The sequence below is a fragment of the Oculina patagonica genome, chromosome 8, assembly GCF_052425735.1.
Source record: "Oculina patagonica isolate OP01 chromosome 8, crgOcupat, whole genome shotgun sequence".
Classification (NCBI taxonomy): Eukaryota; Metazoa; Cnidaria; class Anthozoa; order Scleractinia; family Oculinidae; genus Oculina; species Oculina patagonica.
This window is the reverse complement of record NC_135765.1, coordinates 27,849,543-27,877,468: the sequence shown is the minus strand read 5'-3', so window position 1 is coordinate 27,877,468 and position 27,926 is coordinate 27,849,543. Positions and strand designations below refer to the sequence as shown.

General features: G+C 39.3%; 2 protein-coding genes across 2 annotated transcripts; one reads left to right on the top strand and one right to left on the bottom strand.

Moving 5' to 3' along the window:
* Window positions 1-1,559: 1,559 nt before the first annotated feature.
* Window positions 1,560-4,046, top strand: LOC144663705 (uncharacterized). Its single transcript, XM_078524743.1, has one exon. It carries the CDS (start codon window positions 1,674-1,676, stop codon window positions 3,747-3,749), a length of 2,076 nt encoding a protein of 691 aa, XP_078380869.1. The 5' UTR covers window positions 1,560-1,673; the 3' UTR covers window positions 3,750-4,046.
* A 9,697-nt stretch (window positions 4,047-13,743) lies between these two features.
* Window positions 13,744-15,449, bottom strand: LOC144663709 (uncharacterized). The gene has a single exon (XM_078524747.1). The coding sequence runs from the start codon at window positions 15,416-15,418 to the stop codon at window positions 13,763-13,765; it is 1,656 nt and encodes a 551-aa protein (XP_078380873.1). The 5' UTR covers window positions 15,419-15,449; the 3' UTR covers window positions 13,744-13,762.
* Window positions 15,450-27,926: the final 12,477 nt, after the last annotated feature.

Below are 27,926 nucleotides of genomic sequence, written 5' to 3'. Positions count from 1 at the left end.
AAGATGAACATTGTTCGGTGAACTTTGTCCGAGTTACATCTGCGGATGACATGGATTTGGGCGGATGTTGTTTGCATGAGAATCCTTCGACTAAGGCAATTGACAAAACTGGGGTGAAATTCGAAACTGCAATGTGGTCAGAGAGTGTTGGCAATTTTGAGCACAGGGAACCCATCGAGAGGCTAGAGCAGCGAGCTGTTGTAAATCTCCCTCCGTTAAAGAAAGAAAAGGAAGAATTAATTGACTGTGACATTGACAATGATACCCTGCACCAGCAACTTGAACGGCTTTGGAAGACAGATTTTGGAGACTCTGTGATTGGGACAACAGTCTCACCATCAGTTGAAGACAAGTTAGCCTTGAACAAAATGGAGGAATCCCTACAAAGAGTTGGAGAGCATTTCCAAGTTGCATTGCCATGGCGACAAGGATGCCCAGAACTACCAAACAATAGACCTGTGGCGGAACAGAGGTTACAACTTCTAAAGAAGCGACTCCTTAAGGATGAAGATCTACTCTTGAAGTACCGTACCACAATGCAAGAGTACATAATGAAAGGTCATGCCCAGAAAGTTCCAACAGAAGAGCTGAATTTGAAAGAGAAACCAGTCTGGTACCTGCCACATCACCCTGTGACACACCCGTTGAAGCCAGGGAAGGTTAGAGTTGTATTTGACTGTGGTGCGAAATATCGTGGAACCTCCTTGAATCAGCAATTATTGCAAGGCCCTGATTTGACAAATCCGCTTGTTGGAGTGTTGATTAGATTTCGGCAAGAGCCAATAGCTATTGCAGCCGATATAGAAGCTATGTTCCACCAAGTCTATGTTGACCCCGAAGATAACAATGTGTTGAGGTTTCTTTGGTGGCCTGATGGGGACCTGGAGAAAGAACCAGAAGAATACCGCATGGTGAAACACCTGTTTGGTGCAACCTCCTCGCCTAGTTGTGCCAACTTCTGCCTACAGAAGACAGCGTCGACATGCCTGGAAGAGTTTGACCCTGAAACAATTCAGACTGTGATGAGAAACATGTACGTTGACGACCTGATGAAATCTGTTTCTTCTCCTGAAACCGCAATAAAGTTGTCAACACAGTTACGAGAGCTACTGAAGAAAGGAGGGTTTAGGTTAACCAAGTGGCTTAGCAATGACAGAGATGTACTGGTTGAGATTCCTGAGTGTGAGAGAGCAAGTTCTGTAGTTAACCTAGACATAGAAGACTTGCCAACTGCGTGTGCCCTTGGATTGAAGTGGAATATAGAAGCTGACAAGTTTGTCTGGGATGTGTCAACCAAAGTTCAGACTCTGGCCAAAGTAAAGCCAATGACGAGACGTGGTATCCTTTCACTTGTGAGTTCGTTGTTTGACCCGTTAGGATTCATTGCCCCTTATGTTATGAAAGGAAAACTTTTACTACAAGACCTCTGCCGGAGGAAGTTGAGCTGGGATACTGAGATAGAAGAACAAGACAAAGTTCAGTGGTCTCATTGGCTGGAGGATCTTTTGAAGTTGGAAGAAGTCCAAGTTGACCGATGCTTCAAACCAAAGAATTTTGGCGAAATTAAGAATGTTCAGCTGCACATTTTCTCAGATGGATCGCGTGTGGGGTACGGAGCAGTAGCCTATTTACGCCTTGTTGATGTCTTTGACCAAATCCATTGCAGCTTTGTTATGGGGAAAGCCCGATTGGCTCCCATTCACGAAATAACGATACCGAGATTAGAGTTAACTGCCGCGGTTATTTCTGTTAAGTTGAGTGGAATAATCAGAGAAGAGTTGGAAATTGAAGTGGATCGAGTGAATTATTGGACTGACTCTACTACAGTGCTGAAATGCCTTAACAATGACTCTAAACGGTTCCACACCTTCGAGTCAAATCGCCTCACGGCCATTCGCAGTGGATCATCCGTTTCAGACTGGAGATATGTCAACCGAGACGACAATCCAGCAGATGATGCATCAAAAGGGTTAAGGCTTGATGACATGGCAAGGAATAGTCGGTGGTTGAATGGCCCTGCATTCCTCTGGAAAGAAGAAAACTGCTGGCCTTCAATGATTGAAGTACCTGAGCTAAAGGACAGTGATGCTGAAGTAAGAAAGGAAAGTCGAATTTATGCTACTAGTGTAGCACAAGATCCATTTGACAGCTTGATACATCACTACTCTTCCTGGTGGAAACTGAAGAGAGCATTCGCTTGGCTGTTACGCTACAAGCAGTTTATACGAAGCAAAGTTTGTAAGAAGAAAGATGCTACCCTTAATGATGGCTGTCCTTCTGGCAAACCAGAAGTAAGAATTGGAAACCTAACAGTCGTTGAGCTTCAGAAGGCTGAAGAAGAAGTAATTCGACGGGTGCAGAAGTCGGCATTCCCAAATGTGTATAAGGCACTCGTCAACATGTCGTCTGGTTCAAGTGAACGACAGATCAAGAGGGTCATAAAGAAAGAGGGATCCTCGATTTTCAAGTTGAATCCGAAGTTGAGAAATGGGTTGTTGTCAGTTGGTGGAAGACTGGAGTGTGCTCCAATAGATGAAGATTTGAAGCATCCATTTATCCTTCCCAGTCACCACCATGTCACAGAACTGATTATCCAGTATCATCACATTAAGGTTGGCCACCTCGGTCAAGAATCCGTTCTGACGTCCCTGAGGGAAAGGTTCTGGGTTGTAAAGGGACGTTCTGCAGTGCGTCGTGTGTTAAAGAAGTGTCTTGATTGCCAGAGAAGGAAAGCGCCCACTGGAGAGCAGTTTATGGCCAAGTTGCCCGAAGACAGAATTACTCCACATGAACCTCCCTTCACATATGTTGGTGTGGACTATTTTGGGCCTATAGAGGTGAAGCAAGGAAGAAGTCGAGTTAAACGTTGGGGTTGCCTATTCACATGCTTAACTGTCCGTGCTATACACTTGGAAGTTGCACATAGCCTGAATACAGATTCCATGATCAATGCACTGAGGAGATTCATTAACCTCCGAGGATACCCGAAAGAGATTCGCAGTGACTGTGGCACAAATTTTACCAAAGCAGATAAGGAGCTTAAGGATGCTGTTAACGAGTGGAATCAGCAAACAATCAGTGGGTTTTGTGCGCAAAGAGGTATCGAATGGATCTTTAACCCTCCTGCAGCAAGTCACATGGGGGGATCATGGGAGAGAATGATAAGGTCTGTACGCCAAATCCTGAAGGCTCTTTTGAAAGAACAGGTGGTATGCGATGAAGTCTTGTCGACTGTTCTAACAGAAGCAACTAACATTCTAAACAGTAGGCCGTTAACACGAAATAGTGATGACCCAATGGATGAAGAACCCCTTACACCAAATCATCTGTTGCAGCTGCGACCATGTGCCAGTTTGCCCCCTGGAATCTTTGAGAAGGAGGATTTGCATTGTAGACGACAGTGGAGACAAGCGCAGTACTTAGCAAGTGTATTCTGGAAACGGTGGATTAAGGAATATCTTCCTACCCTCCAAGAACGAAAGAAGTGGAATGAACCGAGAGAGAACCTTAAGGTTGGTGAACTCGTTCTTCTGGCAGATGAGAATTACCCAAGAGGTCAGTGGCCATTAGCCCGAGTTGTGGAAGTGTTTGATAGTGAAGATGGATATGTGCGTTCTGCAAAGGTGCTAACAAGTTGCACTGTTGTGACTCGTGCAAAGCGTCGACGAGAAAGAGAAATCAAAGTGACGAGAACTGTTCTTACCCGACCAATCACCAAGTTGTGTCGCCTTGAAATGTCAAGTCCTTAAGCAATTTGTACTGTCAGGAACATTTCCTTCAAGTATGATGCATTTGACATGTATGCTGGACATTGTAAAGTTGCGGTTAACATGGATCAAACTTTGTATACTCATCCTGTCAATCACGAGTGGACAACAACGAGTGGACACCACTTAATGACATTTAAAGTTGTGTTTTATTGACGAACAAAGAACTGTGTATTTACCTAAAATAAGGATGTTTAAGTTCGCAACGTTAGCTGATAAGTATGGTGTAAATGAAACTATTTCTAGAATGTTCATTTAGGGGCCGGTGTAGCTACCATTGCGTGCATGTTGTGCGGACCTATATTACGTCACGAATTTGCATCACGTGAACAACCATGTGCGTTGTTCTCGCTTGGATTCGCCATGTTGTTTTTATTTCTTTACCTTGTTGAACATTTTGGACCTAACGAAACAGTCGGTAAGAGTCATATTATTTGCAAAATGTATCTACATGTACTTCGATTCGTTTCCTATGTTTACTAGTTCATATTTGTATTTGTAGAAAACCTGAACTATAGTTGGTATGCCTGAACTGAACCTGGATTGTTAGAGTGTAATCTTGAAACCTGGATCGTATCATGTATTAAAAGTTCTGAGTTTTTGACGTTAAATTTGACTTTGAATCACTACATAGCACTTGGGCTGTGTAACAAGTTAGTTACCAGATTCACGCGATCGCCAACGCCAAGACACACGCGTTCGCAAGAATATTGTCTATTTTCGCCAGCTCCTTTCTCGTTCAACACTGTTTCTTTCACAGTTGAGACGCATAATTCCCGTCCGTAAAACTTCGCCTTGACGTTGTAGTCAAAGAAATGCATTTTCCCGTCATTTGGTATAGTGTGATGTACAGTCGATAGCAGACGAGGTTTGTTTCGACGGAAATTGACAGAGATATTCTGGAAGCGTTTAACGCGCAGAATAACGGTGGTAACGCTACCGCTTGTCCCGTCACGCGGTTGGCACGAAATAACGCGAGTGTTCACAGTTGGGAGATAAAACCATAGAAGTCCAACTTGAATAAAAAGATTCATAACAAGCGTTTGGTATCCAAGAATATAAGCCATCTTGCTGTATAGTGTTTGCTCTGATTTCTATTTCAAAATTCACTTCGTCGTGCCGTGTGACGGATTCAAAACTTTAGGAAACTGAGGTTTGTTTTAATTGAAAGATAAATCTACTATATATAGTCAGGAATACATAGAAAGAAATGTTCTCATTTTGTTGATCAGTACAATGCACACAAGTTGACCTTCAAACACCTACATGCCCTTTATTAAAGTGATTAAACGCGTGCTTGTAACCAAAGTTTTCACAGTTTTTTACGCAGATAGGATCTTTATACGATAGGCGGGTGTGTTCAGTTCAGAGTAAAATTTCAAAACTTACTGTCTGCCATTAAACGCCTTTTATATTAGTTCTGTTAATTTAGTGTAACTTTAATTAAAGAGGCTACGTCACGCAATTTTAGGCAATTTCGGCACTGACCAACTGGTCATAGAATCAACTGAAATATCACAATAACGGCTTCAAGCTGTAGAAGAACTCAAAAGAAACACAGAAAGGCCAAAATGGGACACGGATGGGCAAAATTCTAGACGATTAAAACGGGTTTCGTTCAGGTAAACTTGAAAAACGTCGGCCTGGCTTTTTTTCAAGTTTATCTCAATTTGTATGAACGTGCCCCCAAATTATGGAATAGCCTCTCAGACACTGCCAGAACTTCAATATGCTATAAAACCTTTAGAAAGGCGTTAAATGCTGTAGATATTAGTCGTCATTTGTAATTTTTAATTAAATAATTGTATATATTCTATAACTTTTAGCTCATTTTTAATCAGGAAATGCGTCGCACATATTTAAAGCTTTAAAGCTTTGAAGAATTTTATTCACTTTATTTTATTTTATTTTATTTTCATTTATTTTTTATTTTTTTATTTTTTATTTTCATTGTGGCTTACCTGTAAACTAGCTGGTGCGTTCCCGCAGATTTTGCTAACCATATCTGCGGGACGCATCGAAACCATAGCTAAGTGTAATGACCACATTAAACATTGTATTGTATTGTATTGTATTGTATTGTGTAATTTACAATGCTCGAAAATCATCCTTGTTTGTCATGTGGCCGTGATTTTGCCAATAAAAGACTTTTGATCTGCCAACTTGAAAGTTTGAGCTCTTAATTAACGAAAATAAATAGAATCACCTAAAATACCGTCAACCAAGCCCCTTTAAGACAATATCCTATATGGTAAGGAGAAACAAGATTACTATCGGTCAGCAATATAAACAAGCTGTGAGAAAAATAGATTGAACGGGTCGGTGGCAGTTCTCGCAAGGTCTCACGTGAATGCTTCGCTACTAGGCATAATTATAGCACAACTAAAGTAAAGCGCGCGTTCTGATTGGTTAATTTAGCGTCTACTATTTGCCCATGGGTGCACGCTGGCGTATGCCTTCAACCTGAGCGCGCGCGCTGATCTGTTGAGACATGGCACAAGAAAGTGCCACTACTTCACGAGTTTTTACTTGTTTTCTCGATTTTCCTGTGAATTTGAAAAGCTAAACATAAGAAAAACCATTTCTCCATAATGCTGAAAGACTTTGAGGTATAATGCAAGTTTGAAATAATTCAAAACTTTGTTTTGTTTGTATTTTTCTTTTAGGTTTTCGTCAGCGTTTACGCGAGCACTACACGCAATTGTTCAAATAAGCGCGCGCACTTCACCTCAAAGAAACTTTAATAAATCGCCTAAAAGTTGTGCTATAAAACAAATGGTAAACGTCACAGCGTGCACTATTGAGTTACAGATGCACTTGGGAGGTTTGCTAAGCACTCAAGAAGCTAGAGTCGCCCTCGGCTATCGCCTCGGGCGACTCTTACGCATCTTTCGTGCTTAGCAACCTCCCGCGTGCATCTGTAACTCAATAGTGCACGCTGTGACGTTTACCATTTGTTAAATAGATTGTGCTCGGCAACTTTTGAGCAACTTTTAGCGTTTTAAGCAACTTTTTGTAGTACCAGCAACCTAGGGCAACTTTTGCCTTCCTTGGCAACTTTTGAGCAACAAATTGATATAAAACCGATCCAAACCATAAAAGGTCGTTTCATTTCGAAGGATTTTATTAAAACTGGTTTTATCACAACTGATGTTTTTTTTAAAAATATATTTTTTTCCATTTAATTATTTTTATTTATTTTTTTAAATCTTTTATTCACTTTTTTAATTTTTTTTTTAAAAAATACTTGTTACCAGCACACAGCATAACAATGGCTTTTTGGCCTCTTTTAATGATTGTAAGAATATTTAATGTAAATGTTTAAATGGCAACAAACACCGCTTGAGTATTTATCTAAAACAAAACGACTCTATAGAGCAAGCAACTTTTCTAAATTTTGGTGGCAACTTTTTGATATTTGAGCAACTTTAGAGCAACTTTTGGGTATATTGTGAAGCAACTTTTCCTGAATTTACTAGCACAATCTATTCATGCCTATTCGCTACCCTTCAAAAGGACAATAGAACAAAGTACAAGAACAATGCTCCTAGCCTCCAAAACAATAGCAACTGCTACACTTTATACGAGAACACTACTGGAGGCCGATCTTTTTCAATAAAAAGTTGACCTTGCCGAATTCGCGAAGTACAAGAATTGCACGCGTATTACATGTAATAATAGGGGTATCGAATAATCTTTGATCTTGCTGAATAATAAATATAGAATTATGTCGTTTGTTTGTAAGGTCATCGTTCACAATTCTGTCCCGAACGCTTGATAAGTCACTCTCACGACATTCAAAATCACGCCGTAAACAGTATACAACGTTTACGAAATCGACTTCCGTATCAAGTGAACGTTGCTTATAATACCATATTTGTTCATGTTGCGTGACTTCCGGCAATGACGTGTGGCTTAGAGATGTTTCAAACAAGCTTGATCACAAGCGTAATACCGACCCAAGTTATTCTAAAATAGAAAACTCAAGCGTAATACAACTGAGTGTCCCATGACTAACACGAGTTAAGTCATAAAGTTCAAACGTTTTAGAAAAGGTAAATAAAAATTATAAAAAAGTCATTTGAGGGCACGTAAAAACACTCGCGTGATATACATGAACAGTCATCTAATTTGGGATATCTTTGTTATTAGCCATGTTCGAAACGAGCAGGGGACTGGGTACGAATATTCAATATCGATTGGATTGAAAAACTGGGCCGGTCATCTGAAAGAGCATCCAAACATTAGTAACTCGACCAAATTTGAGAGTTATTGGTTTAAACGCATAGGTATGGTTCACTTTTAGAAATTGCTAAAATAAGAGAGCTTAGTATGGATTGGAGGGACAGCTGTCCATCCAGCCATACTAAGCTCTCTTATTTTAACGATTTTTAAAAGAGTTCCATGCCTTTGTGTTTAAACCAATAACTTTCAAATTTGGTCGAGTTACTAATTTTTGGAAGCTCTTTCAGATGACAGGCCCAGTTTTTCAATCCAATAGATATTGAATACTCGTACCCAGTCCCCTGCTCGTTTTGAACATGGCAATTGAGACTGTGTAAACACGCACAACTGTCGGCTAATAATGTATTAATTTCGACATCACCGTATTCAACAAAGAAAAAGCTAGTGCATCAAAAATTAAAGAAATCATGCATGACATTTGCCCATGCTTATCGTAAAAGGCAAAGTCTTTGCTGTGTTGCGAACGAAGTGCTTTGATTTGTAAGATCGATTTCCACCGCTCTGTCGCGTTCGGTCTGAGTTTGTTCCAGAAGTTGTTGATCGGGATTATGATTTAACGTTAGCATGTGTATGGTGTCAATACTGTTTGATTTACATGTAAAAAAATACGATGTTTGGCATTTCTTTTCGCCGTAGATTTAGTAGGGCCTAGCTGAGCATCCCCACCCTACCCACTGCATCTCTCGGGCTCCGAACACTGGTAAAATCTACAGAACGGAGACCAATTGCATCTAAACTGCACCAAATAACTAATGCACGTAGTGTAAATGTTGTGGTTCAATTTTATCCTTGGTTCAAGTTTTATTTTCCTTTGTTTTTGGGTATGGTAATGTATAACCCCCGTCGAGGCTCAGACAACATCAGCGTGTTGTCGTTGTTGTGTTGTCGTTTGCATTGAGTCGCCGTTTGAACATTGAAATATTTAATTCAAGAATGGAACATTGAAGCAAAGAATAAAGAATGAAATTAAATTTGCAATAATGGAATCATTAATCCACCCTTGACAGGAACGCTTGAGGTGTTTTGACTGTAAGAACAGAAGAAAGACTTGTTAGCAAGCTTGAAGAAGGAGAACAGAACCAGTTAATGGGCTTCTGACTTGGGATTGTAAAGTAAGACGAGATAAAATGATTGTAAAGTCACTCAAGTTCAGTTGAGTTTACGACTGGCCGAGAGTTCGTCCGCTATCTGCAAAACCTCCGGTCACTATTGATTTGCAAGAGCTCTTGAGTTATTCTCACAATTCTCGTTCCAGAGCCACCTGTCCCTCTTAGCCGGCGAAGCCTAAGTCACGGAAACAAGTGGTTTGGGGACACATGATTTGCAGCTTGATTTGATTGGGTAGACTTTTAACAGAGGGAATGAGTTTAATCTGTCGAGAATCTTTCTACCCGTAGCTAACGGCCTCCGAAACAGGACTCCTTTGGCACAACTCCTGTTTATAGCTCGACGTTCACCGGCAAATTCGATGCGATCAAATGTTTTTAACTGAGACTTCAACTGATTGCATGTTAAAATCTGTTCCTGGTCACAACAAATTTTCTTCTTAACATGAAAGGAACATGAAAAATCGCATTGGGACGAATGAGATTAAAGATAGGAAAGTATCGTATCAAGTTCGTTGGCTAAAGTTAATGTTTGATAGAGCGAACACCAATCCCCACGGGACCAGCCTCGCTACAGCCCGCAGAGGTTTTTCAGCGAGGCTTCCTTTCGGAACTCCCTTCTTCCTCGCAGTGTTTATCGCGTGACAGACAAATTTAGTCCATTTCCAGCCTCCCACCTCCCTCCCCTCCTTCCTCGACCGCTCCAGCGCCTGACCCTTCTCCCGTTCACGCCCCCTCCCCCCGGCCCCAACCCGGCCAAGTGGAAGGGAGATCGAGATCTCACTTTTCAGCGTGACAGAGTGAGATCTGGGTACGAGATTATACAAGTGCATGATATTATTCTTAGGCCATCTTAATAAAATGTTTCGTTTCCCATCGCCCGACCGACCCATTTTTTTCGAAAAGTAAAAAAAAAAAAAAAATTCCAGATTCACTAGTTAAAGAAGCAAGTACTTCAATTTACAAGCACACGATCTTGTTTTATTAACAACGATTGGTATATGATCTTTGTCTTTAATAAACATCGATACTACGTTATTTAAAGACTGTTTAGACATTTGATAAGGAATAACGAACGAAAAGACCACGTTTTCGAGTTGACTTTTTAATCAGGCTTTCTTACTTAGCAGCCCGGCCTTCTCTGGAACCCAAGTGTTTTTTCTTTTTTTTTTTTTTTTTGCCTGACCGACCGACCCATCATCACAAAAGACGGGGCGATGGGAAACGAAACATTTTATTGGGATGGCCTTATGAGAAAATAAAATGATAACCGGGCCAGTAAAGGGCTCCTGCCCCCGGGACACAATGAGTGTGATCAAAATGTCGTGCATCTTCGGCAATACTCGGGAAATTATCGCAAATAATTGCTCACTTTCCGTCGGATATCGTTTGAAATTTTCCGAGTCTTCTCTTCACCTCTTTGACCCTGTGTGTGTGCCGCTTTAGAATCGGGTAAAGTTTTTTGATGGTGATCAAAACCTCATTTAGCGACCACCTCGTAAATACGTCCAACGACCACCTTCTAGACCCGAGTGTCGTATTTGTATGTCACTCTCACGAGTGTCGTAACGACCAGTGACGTAACGTTTTCGCCCAGAATTCCCCTCCCCCTCCCCCACCCGCTCACCAAAGCCTGATCAATTTACAGACCATCATGCCAAAAATTGCTTTGAGAAAACACCAGCCAAACAGGTTATAAAATCATCAGTAACTTTATTCAGTTTCCTGTTTTTTATACCTAACTTCACTGAGTTTGATAACGGTCAAATCATGTTAGCTATGCTAAGCAATACAATTATTTACAAGTCGTCGATAAAAGCTGTGCATTTCCCTTCACAACTGGCAGAAAGTGATTTTATTTCTTAATGTTTGTGCGTTTACTGAGGTTGCTGATCAGTCAAATTAACTTATATAATTAGCCATTGTGTTGACAAATTCAGTAAAATCTGAATGTGTAGTAGTACTTGTAGCACACCGTCAAATATAACTTAAACTATTTTGAAAATATAATTGAAATTGTAATAGAAAAAACTGTGTCACGCTACTAGGATGCTTGCCATTCACCAGTCACTCAGACAGTTGAATACACTTATTTAATCTTCTGACGACTACTACTAGTTTTTTTATATAATTATATTTAAATTTAAAATAGAGTGGATTTATCAATCACTTAATGCACCTATCAATATTAAGTCGCTGGAGGGGAGGGGGGGGCATAGGCCGGGCATTTGAACTTAGCTGAGACTTTCTGTTCAAACGCCCAACCCCAGGGCATTTGTCGATGTTTAAAAGGGTCATTAAACTTCAATAAAATGTTGTTGGACAGTCCATTAAAACGGTCAAAAGTCCCCACTACGGGCAAACAATTGCTGTCAAATTCCCTACTATGCCTGGCCTCCTCCCCCCCCCCCCCCCCAGCGGCTTAACATTGATCGATAGGTGCATAATTTACCCCACTAAGGAGCCTGTTTACAGCTAGAACTGGTGCATTTAGTGCACTATCAAATATAACTGAACCTTTCTCGAAAATATAATTGAAATATCATGTTAGCATGACTGACCTTTTTCTAATAGTCATTCTGAGAGTCTACACAGTAAGCTAACCTGCTGACGATTACTGCTAGTTTTATAGTTTTATGTAAGAATGATTATACTTTTATACAAGCGGCTCACATCATAAAAGTAGTATTCTGTGATAACCTCTAAGAAATAAAAATGTTAATGATTATGTGGCGTAAAAAAACGGTATTGTAAAAAAGCTGTTTTTTTACAATAATATATTTTGTAAAAAAGCTGCATTTTTACACTTATATATTTGTAAAAAAATGATTCGAAGGCTGTAGCTTTCTTTCAATTAAAGCAAGTGTTCTGAATTTTTCTGTACGCTTTAAAGGCTGTTACTAGAACTATTTGGCAGTGTCATTCTGTATTTTAATGTGTGAAAATGTATATGGCCGGTTTCCTTTCAAATTTAGGTTTGTAAGAAAAAGGTCTGTCTGCCATACATGCAGCTCAGCAAAGACTAATTAAAACGGCGTTTTTTTCGTTTGTTTCAAATAAATTTAAATAGATAAACACTGGAGCAAGTTCTTCGTATTATACTCTAACTCTTAGCCTAAAAGCAAACGTTTCTTGTTGTAAACAAATTAAAATTTCAACTCGCCGACCGAAGGCCGCTGGATCGGAACGATGACTGTTTAGTTTTGATGAAGCAGCTGGCCTCAAATAATAAACCGCTTCCGTTCTTAATTTTCGCATCACCGAAGCACGAGTTTCGTATGAATGTATTTTAAATAGAGGTAATTTTAAGAAGTGAATATCCTTTAATCACCAAATGATTTAATTTTCGTGACCCTTGCCTGACCCTTGCGTAAACATTCACACGTCGAAACAGATAAGCCTGTTTCAGTCCCTCGTTATTTTTGCGAACAGAAATCAATATCTTGTCCATCGAAATGAAACAGGCTAGATGATATGTACCGGGCACGCAAGATCGCTTCATTATCACGCACACAAGCAACAAGGCAACTGAACAGATCTAGAAATGCTACACGTTGCGCATGATATTAATGTTGTGACTCAGTCGACTGAGGCTTTAAGACAGTTGTGCTTTGGTACATGGGTTTTTGCATACCCTAATTCTCCACTCAAATTCTCTAGAGGTACTCTATGCAGCATCTTGCTGTTTTTCTGTAAAAAGCAGCTTTTTTACAAAGATATTTCTTGTAAAAAAGCAGCTTTTTTACAACTATATAACTGTAAAAAAGCTGCTTTTTTACGTAAGAAAGCAGCTTTTTACAAATATATATTCTTGTAAAAAAGCTGCTTTTTTACAATTATATAATTGTAATAAAGCTGCTTTTTTACATAGAAAAGCAGCCTTTTTACAAATATATATTCTTGTAAAAAAGCTGTTTTTTTACAATTATATAATTGTAATAAAGCTGCTTTTTTACATAGAAAAGCAGCCTTTTTACAAATATATATTCTTGTAAAAAAGCTGCTTTTTTACAATTTTATTTTTGTAAAAAAGCTGCTTTTTTACAAAAGCCGTTTTTTTACACAACAATTATAACAATATAAACATTTATATAAATGCGTTTTTCTCAAAAACACCAGGCGTCACTGGGTTAAAAGAAAATATAAACTTTATGTCTTAAAAAAAGTGTTTTAATAGTCCCATTCCTAATGACGCATTTGTAAAAGGGTCTATGCTTTTGCATAGTATTTAACTAAAGAAAAAGAAAAACCGAAAAAAGATATGTCGATAAAAAAACAAGGACATCTAACTAAATACAATAGATCAGTATGAAACAGCATGTTCCTGATTGCCTTAGTTAACTGGCAACCCCAGGAAAACCAAATTTTCTAGCCTGCGTAGCAAGCGTTCCCACAAAATTCAAAATTGAGAGAGCAGAAAGAATAAGGGGAGGATAATGCTTCGTTTCCTATATTTTTGCCAAAAATAATGTCAAAATGTGTGTACAAAATTGATGTCATCTTTGCTGTTACTGTTATTTAGTATAAAACAAGTACTTCCGCAATTAGTTTTGATGCATCTTGTCTCTTAAAATGGTTTCAATACTTTAAATCGTTTAGATTTTAAAATTATTAGTTGTGCATGGACCTCTAGCATAATAGGTTTCAAATAACGTGTACCTTTCTACAAAAATGTCTGCCACAAACTACAGCAATGTGTCCCTTAGTAGTCACTATCATCTTATCTATCTCAAAGGTACAAATTCCTTCTTCATACATTTGAGTGCTGTGTACAAACTCACCATGTTTGGTATATATTGCTACATGCAAGAGATTTTTCTCTTCTTCTGTACCGGCGACGACAACATGTTTACTTTGCCGGTGAAATGCAATTCTATCAAAGGCATAACATCCTTGCAGTTTAAACTTGTTAAGATGGTCGCCGTGTTCACTGAATATGTGAACACGGCCATATCCGTCCAGTACCATCACACGGCCATCATTAGCAGCAGTGATGTCCTGCACACTCTTCAAAATGCCTTCTCCAAACTTGCAAACAAACTGTCCATCAGTCTCGTACAAATCAACCACAGATTTGTTCGATACCAGTACTTTGCCACTGTCGGTGACTGCCAGTCTGGCCTCGTACCCTCCCCTCACGGGAAATTTATGAAGTAGGTCAGCGGTGTTGTTAAATTTGTAAACTGTGGGCTGTCCTTCGGGCGCAAATCTCCTACCTCCACGTGTTTTCAACATGACTAAAACATAGATGTTGTCATTCACGTCTGTGACTACATCATCAATAACTACGTTTGTATCTACGTCAACAGTAGGGAGACTGAAAAGACTTATAAATGTACCATTACTGTCAAACATCTTTACGTTACTATCTCCACGGTCTCCTACAATGAATTGTCCGCTGGAGTTTGTAGCGATACCGCACGGCTTTCTAAGTCGGAAAAACTCTTCACCCTCCTGACCAAATGTCCATGTTACACAACAGTGCTCCATACCCTGTTTACACAGAACTTCAGTTACTCTTCCGTCACGCAATGGATCAACTTTGCCTTCTCCGGTATCAACAGCAGGCCAAATCCAAAAATGTGCTTCTTTACCGACTGTTTGCGTGACATCGTAGATGACACGATTTACGTGACAGACACTGGCAATGATTTTGCCGCGTCCATCTTTGCCAAACAGACCCCTTACTGCCTGAATACCTTTCTTGAGCTGAACAGCAAAGCTATTTTGAACTGCTGACAAAGAGTTAAGTTCTTTAATGCATACTCTGCATGGTGCCACTGCGTCCGCGGGATTGTCTACTGTCTCTAGTATTGTCGCCATCACTCGATATTGCAGTGCTAGAATGCGGTCAGACGTTTCTAGAGCTTCATTTTTAAAGGCTTCTGTCGCTTTTCTACGAGCATCTTTGAATCTCTCTTTTGCGTTGGAAAGCGCCCTCGTAGCTGATTCACCCAGGTTGGTAAGCTCCAAGGTTCTCATTCCTTCCGCGAGAGAAAATGCCTCAGCACAAGCTGCTTGTGTAGTTACCGCGCCGTACTCGCTTCTGGATCTTGCTTTATCAAACATTTCGTAAAGAAATTCGATTCCTTCCTCAAAGAAGCTGATACTTGCTAGCAAATCTTTCCTTGATAATCCATCCAACTTGGACTTGATATCGTCGATTTCGCGGACGATCAAACCACGAAATTTTTGATCTGTTACATCGCCATCTTTCAGCTTCTCCGCTGCCTTATCTCTGCCTTTATTCACAAGCAAGCCGATTGTGGCTTTAAACACAGCTGTTACAATCGAAGACATAATCGTCAAGTGAAAAACGAACTCGAAAACTGTTGCGTATACAATGCAAATGATCTTGTGTTCACTGTTGGTGTGCCGTCGTAATCAATGAGAAAACATTCCAAAGGCTTTCCCGGGGGGGGAACTCCCTCAAAATACCAATCCGGGTATGTGCCGCCAAACGGGGTCGTAATTTTCGGCTCCCGATCTAGAACTGGGTATCTATTTTAGAGACGATTCCTAGAACGGGTATGATATTTCGAACACACGAAAGTTTCAAAGTATCAGCAGCCAAAACGGTGGTGTTTAAAAATTGACCTTTTTCTAGAATAATTTCGGGGTATTATTTTGAATCAAATTCTTTCTATAACGGGGTGCTTCTTGGATACCAAAGGCGACACATACCCACCCAAAACATACCTTAGTACCCTCCCCCGAGGCCTTCTAAGGGATAAAAGCGACAAGCGACGCGGCCATAAGTCTTGGCGACACAGGAATTTCTACACAGCGACAAGCGACATAATTACAACCCTGAAATGCGACAGCGACACAATAGGAAACGCTCAGAAATGACAGCAACATAATTGAAAGTTTTTATATTAAGGAATAAGTTAAAAATATTGGTAAGTAAATAATCGATTAGATAATTACGCAAGAAAGTTAAAAGAACTTAAAAGCTCAGATTTTCAAAATTTAGGCAGGTAAGCCCTCATGTCCCCTCACAGGTTCGCTGCTTTTGGTTAATTTTAAACCACCCTGATATAAGTGCAACTATTAAAAAAAGGCCCTCTGATCCTCTGACAAAACAGTTCCTCGTAAAAAGAAAATGCTAATGATGTTTACATCCTAAACCATGACATCCTGCCAAAATCGAATTTAAACAATTTGAAAATGCAAACAATATATCACAATCATTGTTCCGCATATTTTAGATTATGAAGAAGCATACTAGGAAAACGTGAAGCTTCAACGGCATTAAACTACACTCTCAAAGACGACGGCGACATTAACAGCCGTTGGGTAGGCGACATCGATCCTCAGAAGCATGCAGCATTGCGACACGTCTACTCCCTTTCCCTCACCTACCCCCAAGGGAGGTCTTATTTCAGGAATCAGGCATGGCATGAATCTTCCTACTTGATATGGATAAGATTTCGCAATCCATGCAGGAAAATCCAAATGCCACAAATTTTCTTTCTAATTAACGCGCTTTCAAACAATTTCGTTTGCAAGTTGATTTAAATTCACAAAATAGTTAACTCGTTTTTTTCCATTAAACTATTATCTTTTATAGTTAGCAAGTAAACGAAAACAAATATGGGATATGCCACTGATTCTTTTTGGTCCAAAATCCATAACAAGAATCGTATCAAGAATAAGTTGTCTGTTCATTCCCTATTGTCTTTTACCTAATTTAAATGTTTATTTGTTTCAAAAAGCAGACAGACGGAATGTAAATATCCCCGGTCTCCCACGCAGATGATCTTTCGGCCGCTCACGCAATCCTACCTGAGCCGTCAACCTTTTAAAAACTAAGCTATTGCTTCAATTGTCTTTAGTTTGTTAGTTTTTTAAACAACATTGTACGTTGTGCCTTTTAGAAACGAACAACTTTTTTCTGCTTTATACAGTGTAAACTCGAATTTTTCAACCCTCGATTTTTCGAACATCCTGATCCCGGGATCCTGATACACTCTTTACCTTTGCTCAGACAGTTCAACACTCACGAATTATCCGGCCACGGTTCCTTTGGAAGGAACTGAACCTTTCTCCTTTCACTGACTTCTTTCGTGCACGGTTTGAAGGAAGACTTCACAAAGACTCAAAGACAAGTGATGACAGAATTTTCAAGCTTTGTCGTGTTTTTGCAAAGTGATTGTGAGGATGTCAAGGTTGGGCACTTGTTTGTAAATTTAAGATTATTTTGGCGGAGTGGACTTCAAGGCCCGGGGCGAATAAAGGATACATTTTGTCAAAGAATGCATATGTTAATTATATTTTCATCGAGAAACTTAGTCCTAGATTGTACCTAGTAGTACTAGAGATAAACTAACAACCGAGTTAGGAACTAGGTTAGGAACTGAATTTGAAACCTAACAGTTTGTGCCAAGCCGCAGAATTCCAGAATGTCTAACATTCTTGCACATGTATGAGTTGCGTGAGTAATGGTTTATACAGGCAAGACACATGGTTTTGATCCTCCATGTCAGGGATCTCCTCCGAAAACACTCCTCCGAAAAGTAAGGCCATGAGGAGGACAACCGGTACGCGCGATCGAGCATAGTTGTTAGTAAGCTCCGTTTGTAACGGTTGTCAACGTGACTTTGGTAGTGGACAAGTAAACTAGTATTAGTAGGCTTCACGTAAACTTTGGTCTCAATTCTAGGTGCACGGTTTAGGAGCTGGATGCCGAGAAAGGGGAGCATTTCATCCTTTTCGATTTTCATTGTGAAGATTTTCATTGGAATTACTAGTTGAGATCATGAGTACCAGTAACAAAATATTGCTTAGACTATAACGATGAGTGAAATTCAAGTTTTACTTTTAGTTGTACTTGGCTAAATCTTGAATTTAAGCATCCTCGGAGACCCAGGGGCAGTTTGTGGGGGCGGGGGAAAGTCTAAACGGGCGAAAAAAAAATCGGCGAAGAAAAGTCAAGAACGAAAAAAATAGCCCCTGGGGACAACCTCTTACCGGACCAGTTCCAAAAGGACGCCGTCGTTCTGGCTTCTGATTGGTGCCAGAAAACCTTTGTTATTTTCTGCCCAATCACAGAGCGGCAAGACTAGGAGTCGTTTCGTGTGTTCTTACACGGATAGATACACGAAGCCTAGTTGGTCGCCATGTTTTCTGTTCGTTAAAGCTACAGTTGGAGGAGAAAAGTTGCAGTCACAGATGTAGGGGAAATCGTTCGGCATATCTGCAAGAAACTTACACGAAATACGCTGGATCTTCGTAGGTATCGTACACACACCGATTAACTGATGTCGATATAACTTGGACGTGTTTCGAAATTCGCTTTCTTTGGCTGGACGAACAGTTTCTGGTTTCTTTCTCCTGCTTTCTCGCATCACTTGCTGTGACTGAAACTGTGCCAATGCATAGTATTTTTTTTTTTTATCGCACGGGCCAGGCAGGTATGTCAAGCAACGAACAGCTTCGTGTACGAGTGCACCAATGCTATCGAGCGCCCTGTGAGTAATATTCATTTGGAAGAAAATTGCCATGACGGTCGAGTCTATTCTTTTGTTTTTGTTAATAAAAAGAGAAAGAGATACCTTGTGGTCGAGTTTCTGTAATTATTTAAATTTGTCAAATCTTATTTCACCCCTTCAGGTTCCTCAGTATGTATATAGAGGCACATACATGTACTATCTTAGAGAGTATGGTGCATATTTACATAGTGAAGTTTTGTCTGTAAGAGCCAAGAAGATTAACAACCCACAGCCTGAAATTTACCATTTAGACACCCATTTTTATAAGAACCAATTCCATCTAAAATTTGGGAAATATTCTTATTTGGTAGGCAAGTATTATTTTCATTATTCCCATTGGAAATACTACCTCTTTGAGGTTCACTGCACCAAAGTGGCTCATTAAATATCTACCACTAGTCACCTAAACTTTGGAAATAACTCCTATTACTTATATTTGGTTATCAACCTGTGTTCGCATGTAGAAAAAGTGCAATTGTACAAATAACTACTTTACTTCCTTACCTCAAATGCTGCATTCAAAGTGTAAATATGGCAGCCCTGTTTTATACTTTACAAAAATGCTAAATGTTGCATGCCCCTGTAACTTGTATACCTTATCTTTCAAATATGAATATTGTCAATTACCCCAGTAAAAGCATCATGCATGATGAATGAATTACCAGTAAATTTGTATGGCCTGATAGACAACAAGGAGTTGAATCCAAAGGACTGTGTCAAGCACAGATCAGTCACTCTTGCTTGGAATTGGACAAGGAATGTAGGAAAATTGTTTGGAAAAAGTCTTTATTAAAATGCATTTCCCTGGAAGATCTCAAAAAAATTAATCGTCAAAGCTGATGAAAGAATGGGAATGCAATGCTATCACATTGCATTCTAAGAGGTAACTGTAGACTCTAGTACTGTTACTTGTTCCACCTAGTACTATGTTTATCTGTTTGGCTTTGAGGTTGTGTGTTATTGTTTTGAAGTGACAATACTGTTTTAAAACAAAAAAAAGGCTGCAAAGCCAAATGGGTGGCCTTTTTATGCCAAGAAATTACACAAATGCCTGCTGTTCTACACCTTGTTGGTCTTTCTCCTTTTCTTGTTTGAACACAAAAAAGGTTTGTTTTAAGATCTTTATGTTTTGTTTACATGTTTCATGATTGCAGTTGCTAAAAACATCACATCCTGGCAGTAAACAGGATATTTCTCATAGGGAACTACAGTGTAGGGTTAACTTCCACAAGCCTTGTAGATCAAAAGCAGAGCATCTGGAATTTACTTACTGGGATGTCATAGGTTCATTGCATGTTGGGAGATTTGAAATTACAAGTTTGCCTGTGTCACTGACTGAAAAATCACCATGATCATTGAATTGCCAGGCATGTTTCTATTACTGTGCAGCACAGCTTGAGTTAAAAATACAACAGTGGCACCTGATCCTGGTATGAACAACATATGTAAATACATCAGTGATCATTTTCAGTAACACCTGAACTCTGAAATTCAAAACCCAAAGATTGCTTTTTTGCTGCCGTCAATCATAATAATGGCAATAACCCACAAACCTTAAAAAACAAAAACAAGCCAACAGATTTGACCTGGTTTAAATGTCTCCCGTGACTGGTCCACTTAGATGATTGACAGTAGCAAAAACTGTTAACCGGTTTAGCGGTTGATTGAGCTGAGTTCATGTTACTGAAAAGCACAATAGATATACAGTATCTCAATCTGTATTATCAAAATGAAGACGCCATTGTTTTTCAAAGGCATTTTGAAAACCACTTGTCAATTAATCAATTTACTTCATCCCATTTATCATCACACATACACTGTAGACTGAGCTAGACTGGGCAGAGGCACACAGGCTATTAATTGTTTTTAGTTATACAGTTAAAAAAACTACATCTCAAAAAACAGTCAGGTCCATTGATGAGGAGTCTATTAAAACGACAGACATTGCTATATACAGTGGCTTGGAAGAATTCTGTGACTCAATATCATTAATTATAATAAATGATAACCTTTTGCACTTTACAAAATTAAAATGACATTTCACGAATAAAAATCAGTGAAAACATCAGATGAGAATTAAAAACTAAGATTTAATAGACAAGTTAAGCTTATAAATAAGTGCATTTACATTTAGCTTCATTTGCACGTTTATGTCAGGGAAAAAAAGGAATATTACATCATGAAATTCACTGTTCTCAAAGAAAGCTGAAGAAAGTTGTGCTCCTCTCGTACACGAAGCTGTCCGTTGCTTGACATACCTGCCTGGACTGTGCGATAAAAAAAATACTCTGCATATTTGGCACAGTTTTAGTCACAGCAAGTGATGCGAGAAAGCAGGAGAAAGAAACCAGAAACTGTTCGTCCAGCCAAAGAAAGCGAATTTCGAAACACGTCCAAGTTATATCGACATCAGTTAATCGGTGTGTGTACGATACCTACGAAGATCCAGCGTATTTCGTGTAAGTTTCTTGCAGATATGCCGAACGATTTCCCCTACATCTGTGACTGCAACTTTTCTCCTCCAACTGTAGCTTTAACGAACAGAAAACATGGCGACCAACTAGGCTTCGTGTATCTATCCGTGTAAGAACACACGAAACGACTCCTAGTCTTGCCGCTCTGTGATTGGGCAGAAAATAACAAAGGTTTTCTGGCACCAATCAGAAGCCAGAACGACGGCGTCCTTTTGGAACTGGTCCGGTAAGAGGTTGTCCCCAGGGGCTATTTTTTTCGTTCTTGACTTTTCTTCGCCGATTTTTTTTTCGCCCGTATAGACTTTCCCCCGCCCCCACTAACTGCCCCTGGGTCTCCGAGGATGGAATTTAAGGTGTTAAAAAAAACTCAGTTTTTTTTTTCGAAAATAAACTGACATGCTTAACTTCAACAATTTAGTTCTAAGAAGATAAAAAGTGTGTGTTTTCAAACCAATTTCCAAGTTGCAGTACCCCCGCTTTGAACGGTAATAACGTTCATTGTTTTATAGTATTTGTTTGTTTTCTTTTATCAGCATTTAGCCTTGACCCAGGCACAAAACAATAGGTCTTGAAATAGAAACACCATAACAAACGTATGAGCCTAAAAAACTATTGTGCATAGCGTGTTTTCCAAAAAGTAAGTTCCAATAATATTACTTTTCTCGAAAATTAAACCAATGAAGGCGTATAAAGTGTATAGGAATTTACGCACTCAATGTCAGAGTTTTTCAATTTTAGTGCCAATACTCCCGTTATGAAGCGCCACGTATTTTAATCTGTTTTTAGCCTTGATCCAGACACAAAACAATGCAGATCTTTAAAAACACCAGACTAATAGTATGAACCTAAATGGAAACGACTGTGCATGGTAGGGGACTCTTTTTTCCAAACGTGTATTTTCATAGTGACTTACGCTCAAACCACTGTTTTCGCAATCACTTAGTAGACTAAACCGGCATAATCTACCTTATCGTTTTTTTCTCAATTATTTAAAAAAACTAGTGTACTATCTTCTTAAATTCGTTCTTTACCGGAATACTACTATCTTCAAGTGGAGTTTTATGCCTGTAGGTATTCAAATTTTGAGGAAATATGCGCAGAGAAATAAACAGATAGAATTATTTGATTAAAAATTCATAGCTGGCACAACTCTCACTGATCCATGCCAGCTATTCCAACCATGTCAAGATATGATCGGCGCACAATGTTTCGTTTACTCTTTGTGTTTTATTTCTTTGCATGGCAAGGCGCGGCTCAATCAGTAACAGACACAAGGGAGACACCGAATTTTGATACCTGTATGACCTGCGATCAGGCGTTATTTTTCTCGAAAATATCGAAAGCCTGATCGCAGGTTAATACCTGTAGCAAACAAAGGGCACTAAGCAGCTGGGAATGTCGTGTCTTGAGGTCTTTCTATTTTGTTACAGAAAAGGAGGCACGCACCGGCAAGTACAGGATTGTGTTGAATTGCTACACCTGATACTGATGGTATTTCTGATAACACGACGATGAGCGAACTTCAAAACAGTTATTACAAAAATACTTATAAGTACTTGGATAAGTCTTGAATTTATTTTGTGAAAGAAACTACGACTTTTCTCGAAAATAAACAAATGAAGGCGTATCAAGTGTTTTTATGCGGAATTTAGGCGCTCTCACTCTCGGAACAGTTTTAGGAAGATCAAAAGTTTATTTTTCAAACCAATTTTCTAAATTTAAGGTACAGTACTCCAGTACTTCACTGTTATTTTGATGTTTTTTTTACTCAGTTTTTAGCCTTGACCCAGACACAAAACAATAGGTCTTGAAATAGAAACACCGGACTAAACGTATGAACCTAGCTAAATGAAAAGATTGTGCATGGTAGGGGGCCCTTTTTTCCAAACATGTATTTTCCCAGCGACTTACGCTCGGATCACCGTTTTCGCAATGACCCAGAAGTCTTAACACAACCTGTCTTATCGTTTATTTCCCAAGTTATTCAAAAAATTGGCTGTATTATTTTCTAAAATTTCCCTAGCTGTCCGTTCTTCATCGGAATACTGACTTCAAGTTGAGCTTCATGCTTGCAGGTGTTCAAATTTCGTGGAAATATGCGTGGAAGATTAAACAATTTCAAAGTTCTCGGAAAAATTTTCAGAAAGCATTAAACGATTAAAAATTCATAGCTAGTACTACGTATACACTAATCTCAGTATAGATACTCCGACAATGTCAAGCTACGATCGCTGCACAATGTTTCATTTCCTCTTGGCGTTTTATTTCCTGTTCATGGCTTTGCCAGAAGTTTTGTCTCAGTCGCAAACGGACACAGATGAGCCCCCTAAATCTGATACCTTTGACAAAAACGTTTCACGATGCAACTGGGAATGTGTTGTCGTTAACAAGTCTACCGACTTCGTAACAGAAATGAAGGTGCGTATTGGCAAATACAGAATTCTTTCGCTAGACCTGACGGTGACGAAATCTGCCGACGACAGATGTCTAAACCAAACAGCTTACAGCTCATCGAAACTTGCAGACGCTTGGATGTGGTCAACAGTCAACCCTCTTACTCATGAAAGAAACGGTTTTGACAAACCTGGTAACAATTGCAATGGCTCGTCTGTAACCTCATTCAGTAAATCAGTCCAGGGACAGATAAGAGGTAAAGTTGCATGCACCTTTAATCTTTCGAACGATCCAGCTACACAGCAACTAGACCGACTTCATTCGTCCATAAATGACCTGATTGGAAACGTTTTGATGGAAGAAATTAAAGAATTGACCGAAATATGGCAATCTGGAGCGATGCTGTGCTACAAAGAAACAGAACAGAATAGTGCATATGTGTGCTTCTCTTTTAATAACAGGACAAGCACGGAAAGCGTAGAATGGCCAGTTCGTGCTTTACCGGTTCTCGTTATTTTCATTTGGATTATGTTCATGCTCTTCTCTCCGGTGGTGTTTTGCCTATTTACCCCTACCCATATATGCAGCGTTGAAAAATGTGTGATTGTCCTTAAAGGGCCAAGTCATATAAGCATTCGAGGGTGGATAGCAAATTTTGTGTCGAAAATGTCTTCAAAGTTACCCGTAGATAACGTTGGCCGTAAACTATTTATTGTCTTGGTTGTTACTTTTATTGCAATTTTTAGTTTACAGTACGGTTTTCATATCTCTTTTGTTGAGCTTCCCAAGTATCTGGTTATAAATGGAATGGACTCCGCGTTTTATAGTTATGAAATGATGGTAGCATCAGGTTTGTTGTGGGGTATACGGGGTTTATTCAGGGTATTTTGTCCCCGACTGTCCTTCGTAAATCCGTGTTTTGTCTGTGACTATTTTAAAGGGGAGAAAAAAGTTCATCGGGTATCAGAACCAGCAGAAGAAGAGATTAAGCAGCATCTGCGTGTGCAACCACTGATCATCACGAAATGTTTGAGTTTGTTTTGGGATTGTTTTAAAATGTATTTTCGAAATTGCCGCAGTAAATTAAGGTGCAGCTGGACAGCTATCTGCCAGTTTGTTGGTCTTGTACTTTTAATCCCGATTGTGCTACCAGTGTCGCTGGTTTTATGTCTCGTTTCAATTCTTGTGTTAGTTTTTCATTCGTGCCCCATGTCGACCATTTTTGATATTTATGTCCACCTATTTATTCCAACTATTCATAACAGATATATCATGAGTTTCGCTATTACCATATTGACCGCTGGTTTTATTTTTCCATATGCGGGAGGGGTAAGTTTTTTTCTTTTGATATTGGCCTCTTTATTCATCAAAGCCTTCACAATAATTTTAAGGCTTGAAAATATTCCGTATTTGACATTAGTAGTCCTAAGTATATCCTACTGCTCGAGTTGCTATTACTCTTTTACCAGGAAATATGATGATCTTGCTGCAAAACTATATAGCCATCTCACGATACGAGTACAACAGGGCGAAGAAATTGACAATCAACACGCACTTTACCTTGAACATAACAAAAAGAGAGCGATTCCTAAATATCTTTTTAAAAGAGCGTGTAAAGAAGTTATGCCCCTCGGAGAAAACTTTTGTAAATCTTTGGTAAACATTTTTCTTGTCTCGGTTTTTTTCTTTTTGGTTTTTACGATTGTCATGGAAACACCAGGTGTTCCTGATCGAATGAAAATCACCACAGCGTTTTTGGTAGCTGTAATCCCAATACTTATCGAAATCGTAGTGCTAAAGAAAGGGGATAAGATGGAAGAACTAGAAGAGCAAGAACTTGATGAAAAGATTCGGTCTATAGTAGATGAGTATTATAACAACCCAATAGATGGGAATTGCTCAAATCAAAACAGTTTACGCGAGGAAAGGGAACGGGAAGAACTGACAGCAGCATCACCAACAATAATTCACCGTACCGAAAACGATGGCGACAGGTACATTTAATTCTAAGCGCTTGAAAAAACCCTGAAAACGCCCATTCAAATCTGGCATAGACATTTTTTTAGTACAGGAGCGAATTTCGCAAACAAGGCTATCTATGTGCCTTTTGGATGATATATGAGTTAGGTTTGCAAGGTATTGTGGTAAAATATAAAGCCACAGAAGTACATAATCCAGATTATGTACTTCTGACAGCCACCATTTTTTTAATTTTTCCTACGGTGGATTATGCCATCTGGCCACAATTTGATCAGTCATTGTATCGGTGCTCCCACTGAATTCGAACCTATACCGATTATTTCCTTTTGTGAAAATTTGTTTGTAGCCAAATATTCCTTGTAGGTTTTGAAAATCGTTTTCGTGAACTGTTTGCATATCCAGTCTTGTAACTACAACGGTTTTAGATGACTTGTTGCCCCCGCAGGGTTTTGGCCCAGAGGCCAAAACCCGAGGAGGCACCCTAGGAGTCCCCGCGTGTATACATACAAGGACATAGAATATTTGTTGAAAAAGTAAGAAATGTGTTTGTAATGGGCGAAGCGTTCTCGATTTGACGAAACTAGGCGCGCACGGTCGTGACGGGTAATATTTTAGCAAGCGCGCACGGTGGTGTCGGGAGCTTGCAACCACGAGGTCGCGTTTCGTCACCTTCGAGCTTCGCCATCTTCTAGCAGCATTTCGTTTTCCGGTTTTGGCTTACGCGTGTTCACAGATATGTTCGAGCAGTTTCTCTGCTTTGGTTGTGTTAAGTGATATTTGAAGCAGTTGTTTATAGTAATATCATAGTAATACGTCGAAAGATTTCGAGCAATTAGTTTCGTGTTCTTGGCTACGTGTACGTGTGTTCCAAGAGCTGGTTCGAGTGCTTTCGGATGTTTGCTGTATCGTATACATCTTTCAACGAGTAATAAACAAAAGCATGAACTTTGTCATGTAATACAAGGTAATTCGTTTCGCTAACAAACTGTCAGATTATTTGATCCAAAGAGTGGGTTCAATAAGGTTAAAAATTGTTTTCTCGAATCTTTGAATGTGCCATATTTTGTTACTCGTGGAATTTTTGGGCTTTTTGGCCTGGAAATTATTGCCAACGAGACAGCCGAGCCAAGAGGTGAGGCTGTCGAGGCGGCAGAATCATAGAGCCGTGTGCGTATGAGTGTGTAGGCAGAGAAAATCTTAAGTTCTGCGTAAGGGACTTTTTTTTACCATATTTGGGTGTAAGTAAACCCCATATTTGGGTTGTATTGTTCTTCCCAACTGGTTCCCAGTCTCTCACTCCTTGCTAGAGAGCAAATGACCAAAATGGCGTCCACGCGGCTCGCTTTTAAAATTTTCAATGTGGTCATTCATCCCTTTACCGATAAATACACCTTTAGGGAATTATAAATCGAAAGAGAATACCCTACAGAATATTCGACCGCCGAAAAAATGAACATCAAGGTCTTCAAAGCGATGAAATAATCTTTCGACTTTGGAGTCCTTTGATTTAGGTCGATTTACGATCGAAGAGAGACATGAAAATCAAAAGCGGACTGTTGACTTCAAATAGAGTTTTCTTGACTTACTGTATGAGAATGCTGAAGTCGGGTAAATGCTTCCTTTTAGTGTTGATTGTGTGCATAGTAATTGTTTGACCAATGATTTATTCCAAATCGAATACCGTTTATATTTTATTTGGCACGCATTTTCGCTCCGCGTAGGAATAACATCAATTCAAAGCGACGCTCACTAAAATTTATACTACATGTCATACACACAAGAAAGTCAAACGTTTTTTGCTTCTAAAGGCAAATGTAATGTTAACTTGAATAAAAATTTTGTCTTCAAATAATCCTTGACCGTTCAAGTTTTGTTTTCTGTTCAAATTTTTCAAGTTTTGCGTAACTGAACATTACACTTCGCATGCGAAACTGAAATCTGACCCGTGCATTACTGTCTCTGATTACTGAAAATTATTTTTAAAAAACATCTGTGTACGTATTTTAGTGTGTTTAAAAGAGTACGCAGGCTATCAAGCCTGTGTCATTTATGAACACCAGAGAAATAGCACTTTTTTTCGCATATTACCTAAAATACAATTTACCATATCAGTGGTCATTTCAAATACAGTTCTATCAAAAACCATTCAATATCTGTTCTTATGAACAAACATGAGTATTTCGCTCGTTGGCACTTACCGATAGGTACAACTAGTTGTAAGTTATTTTGAATGTTATAAGCCCGGGAATATAAAGCTTGCGTGTTGTCACCACGAATAATGTGTTATGTGTTATTTCCGCTAGGAGTTAGTTCCGCGCGCTAGGTGATATATTCGACTTGAACTTGTGAATATTTTTAGGACGCAATGGAGTGTCACACAACAAGAAATTCTGCAGCAAACAATGTCGGTCGTGACGTACATTGCACAGTAAAAAAAGAAGTCTAATTGTGTAGTCCATCGGCATC

Bases quoted from the DNA above. Each gene is read 5' to 3' on its own strand.
- LOC144663709 (XM_078524747.1), bottom strand. From the start codon at position 15,418: ATGTCTTCGATTGTAACAGCTGTGTTTAAAGCCACAATCGGCTTGCTT.
- LOC144663705 (XM_078524743.1), top strand. From the start codon at position 1,674: ATGGGGAAAGCCCGATTGGCTCCCATTCACGAAATAACGATACCGAGA.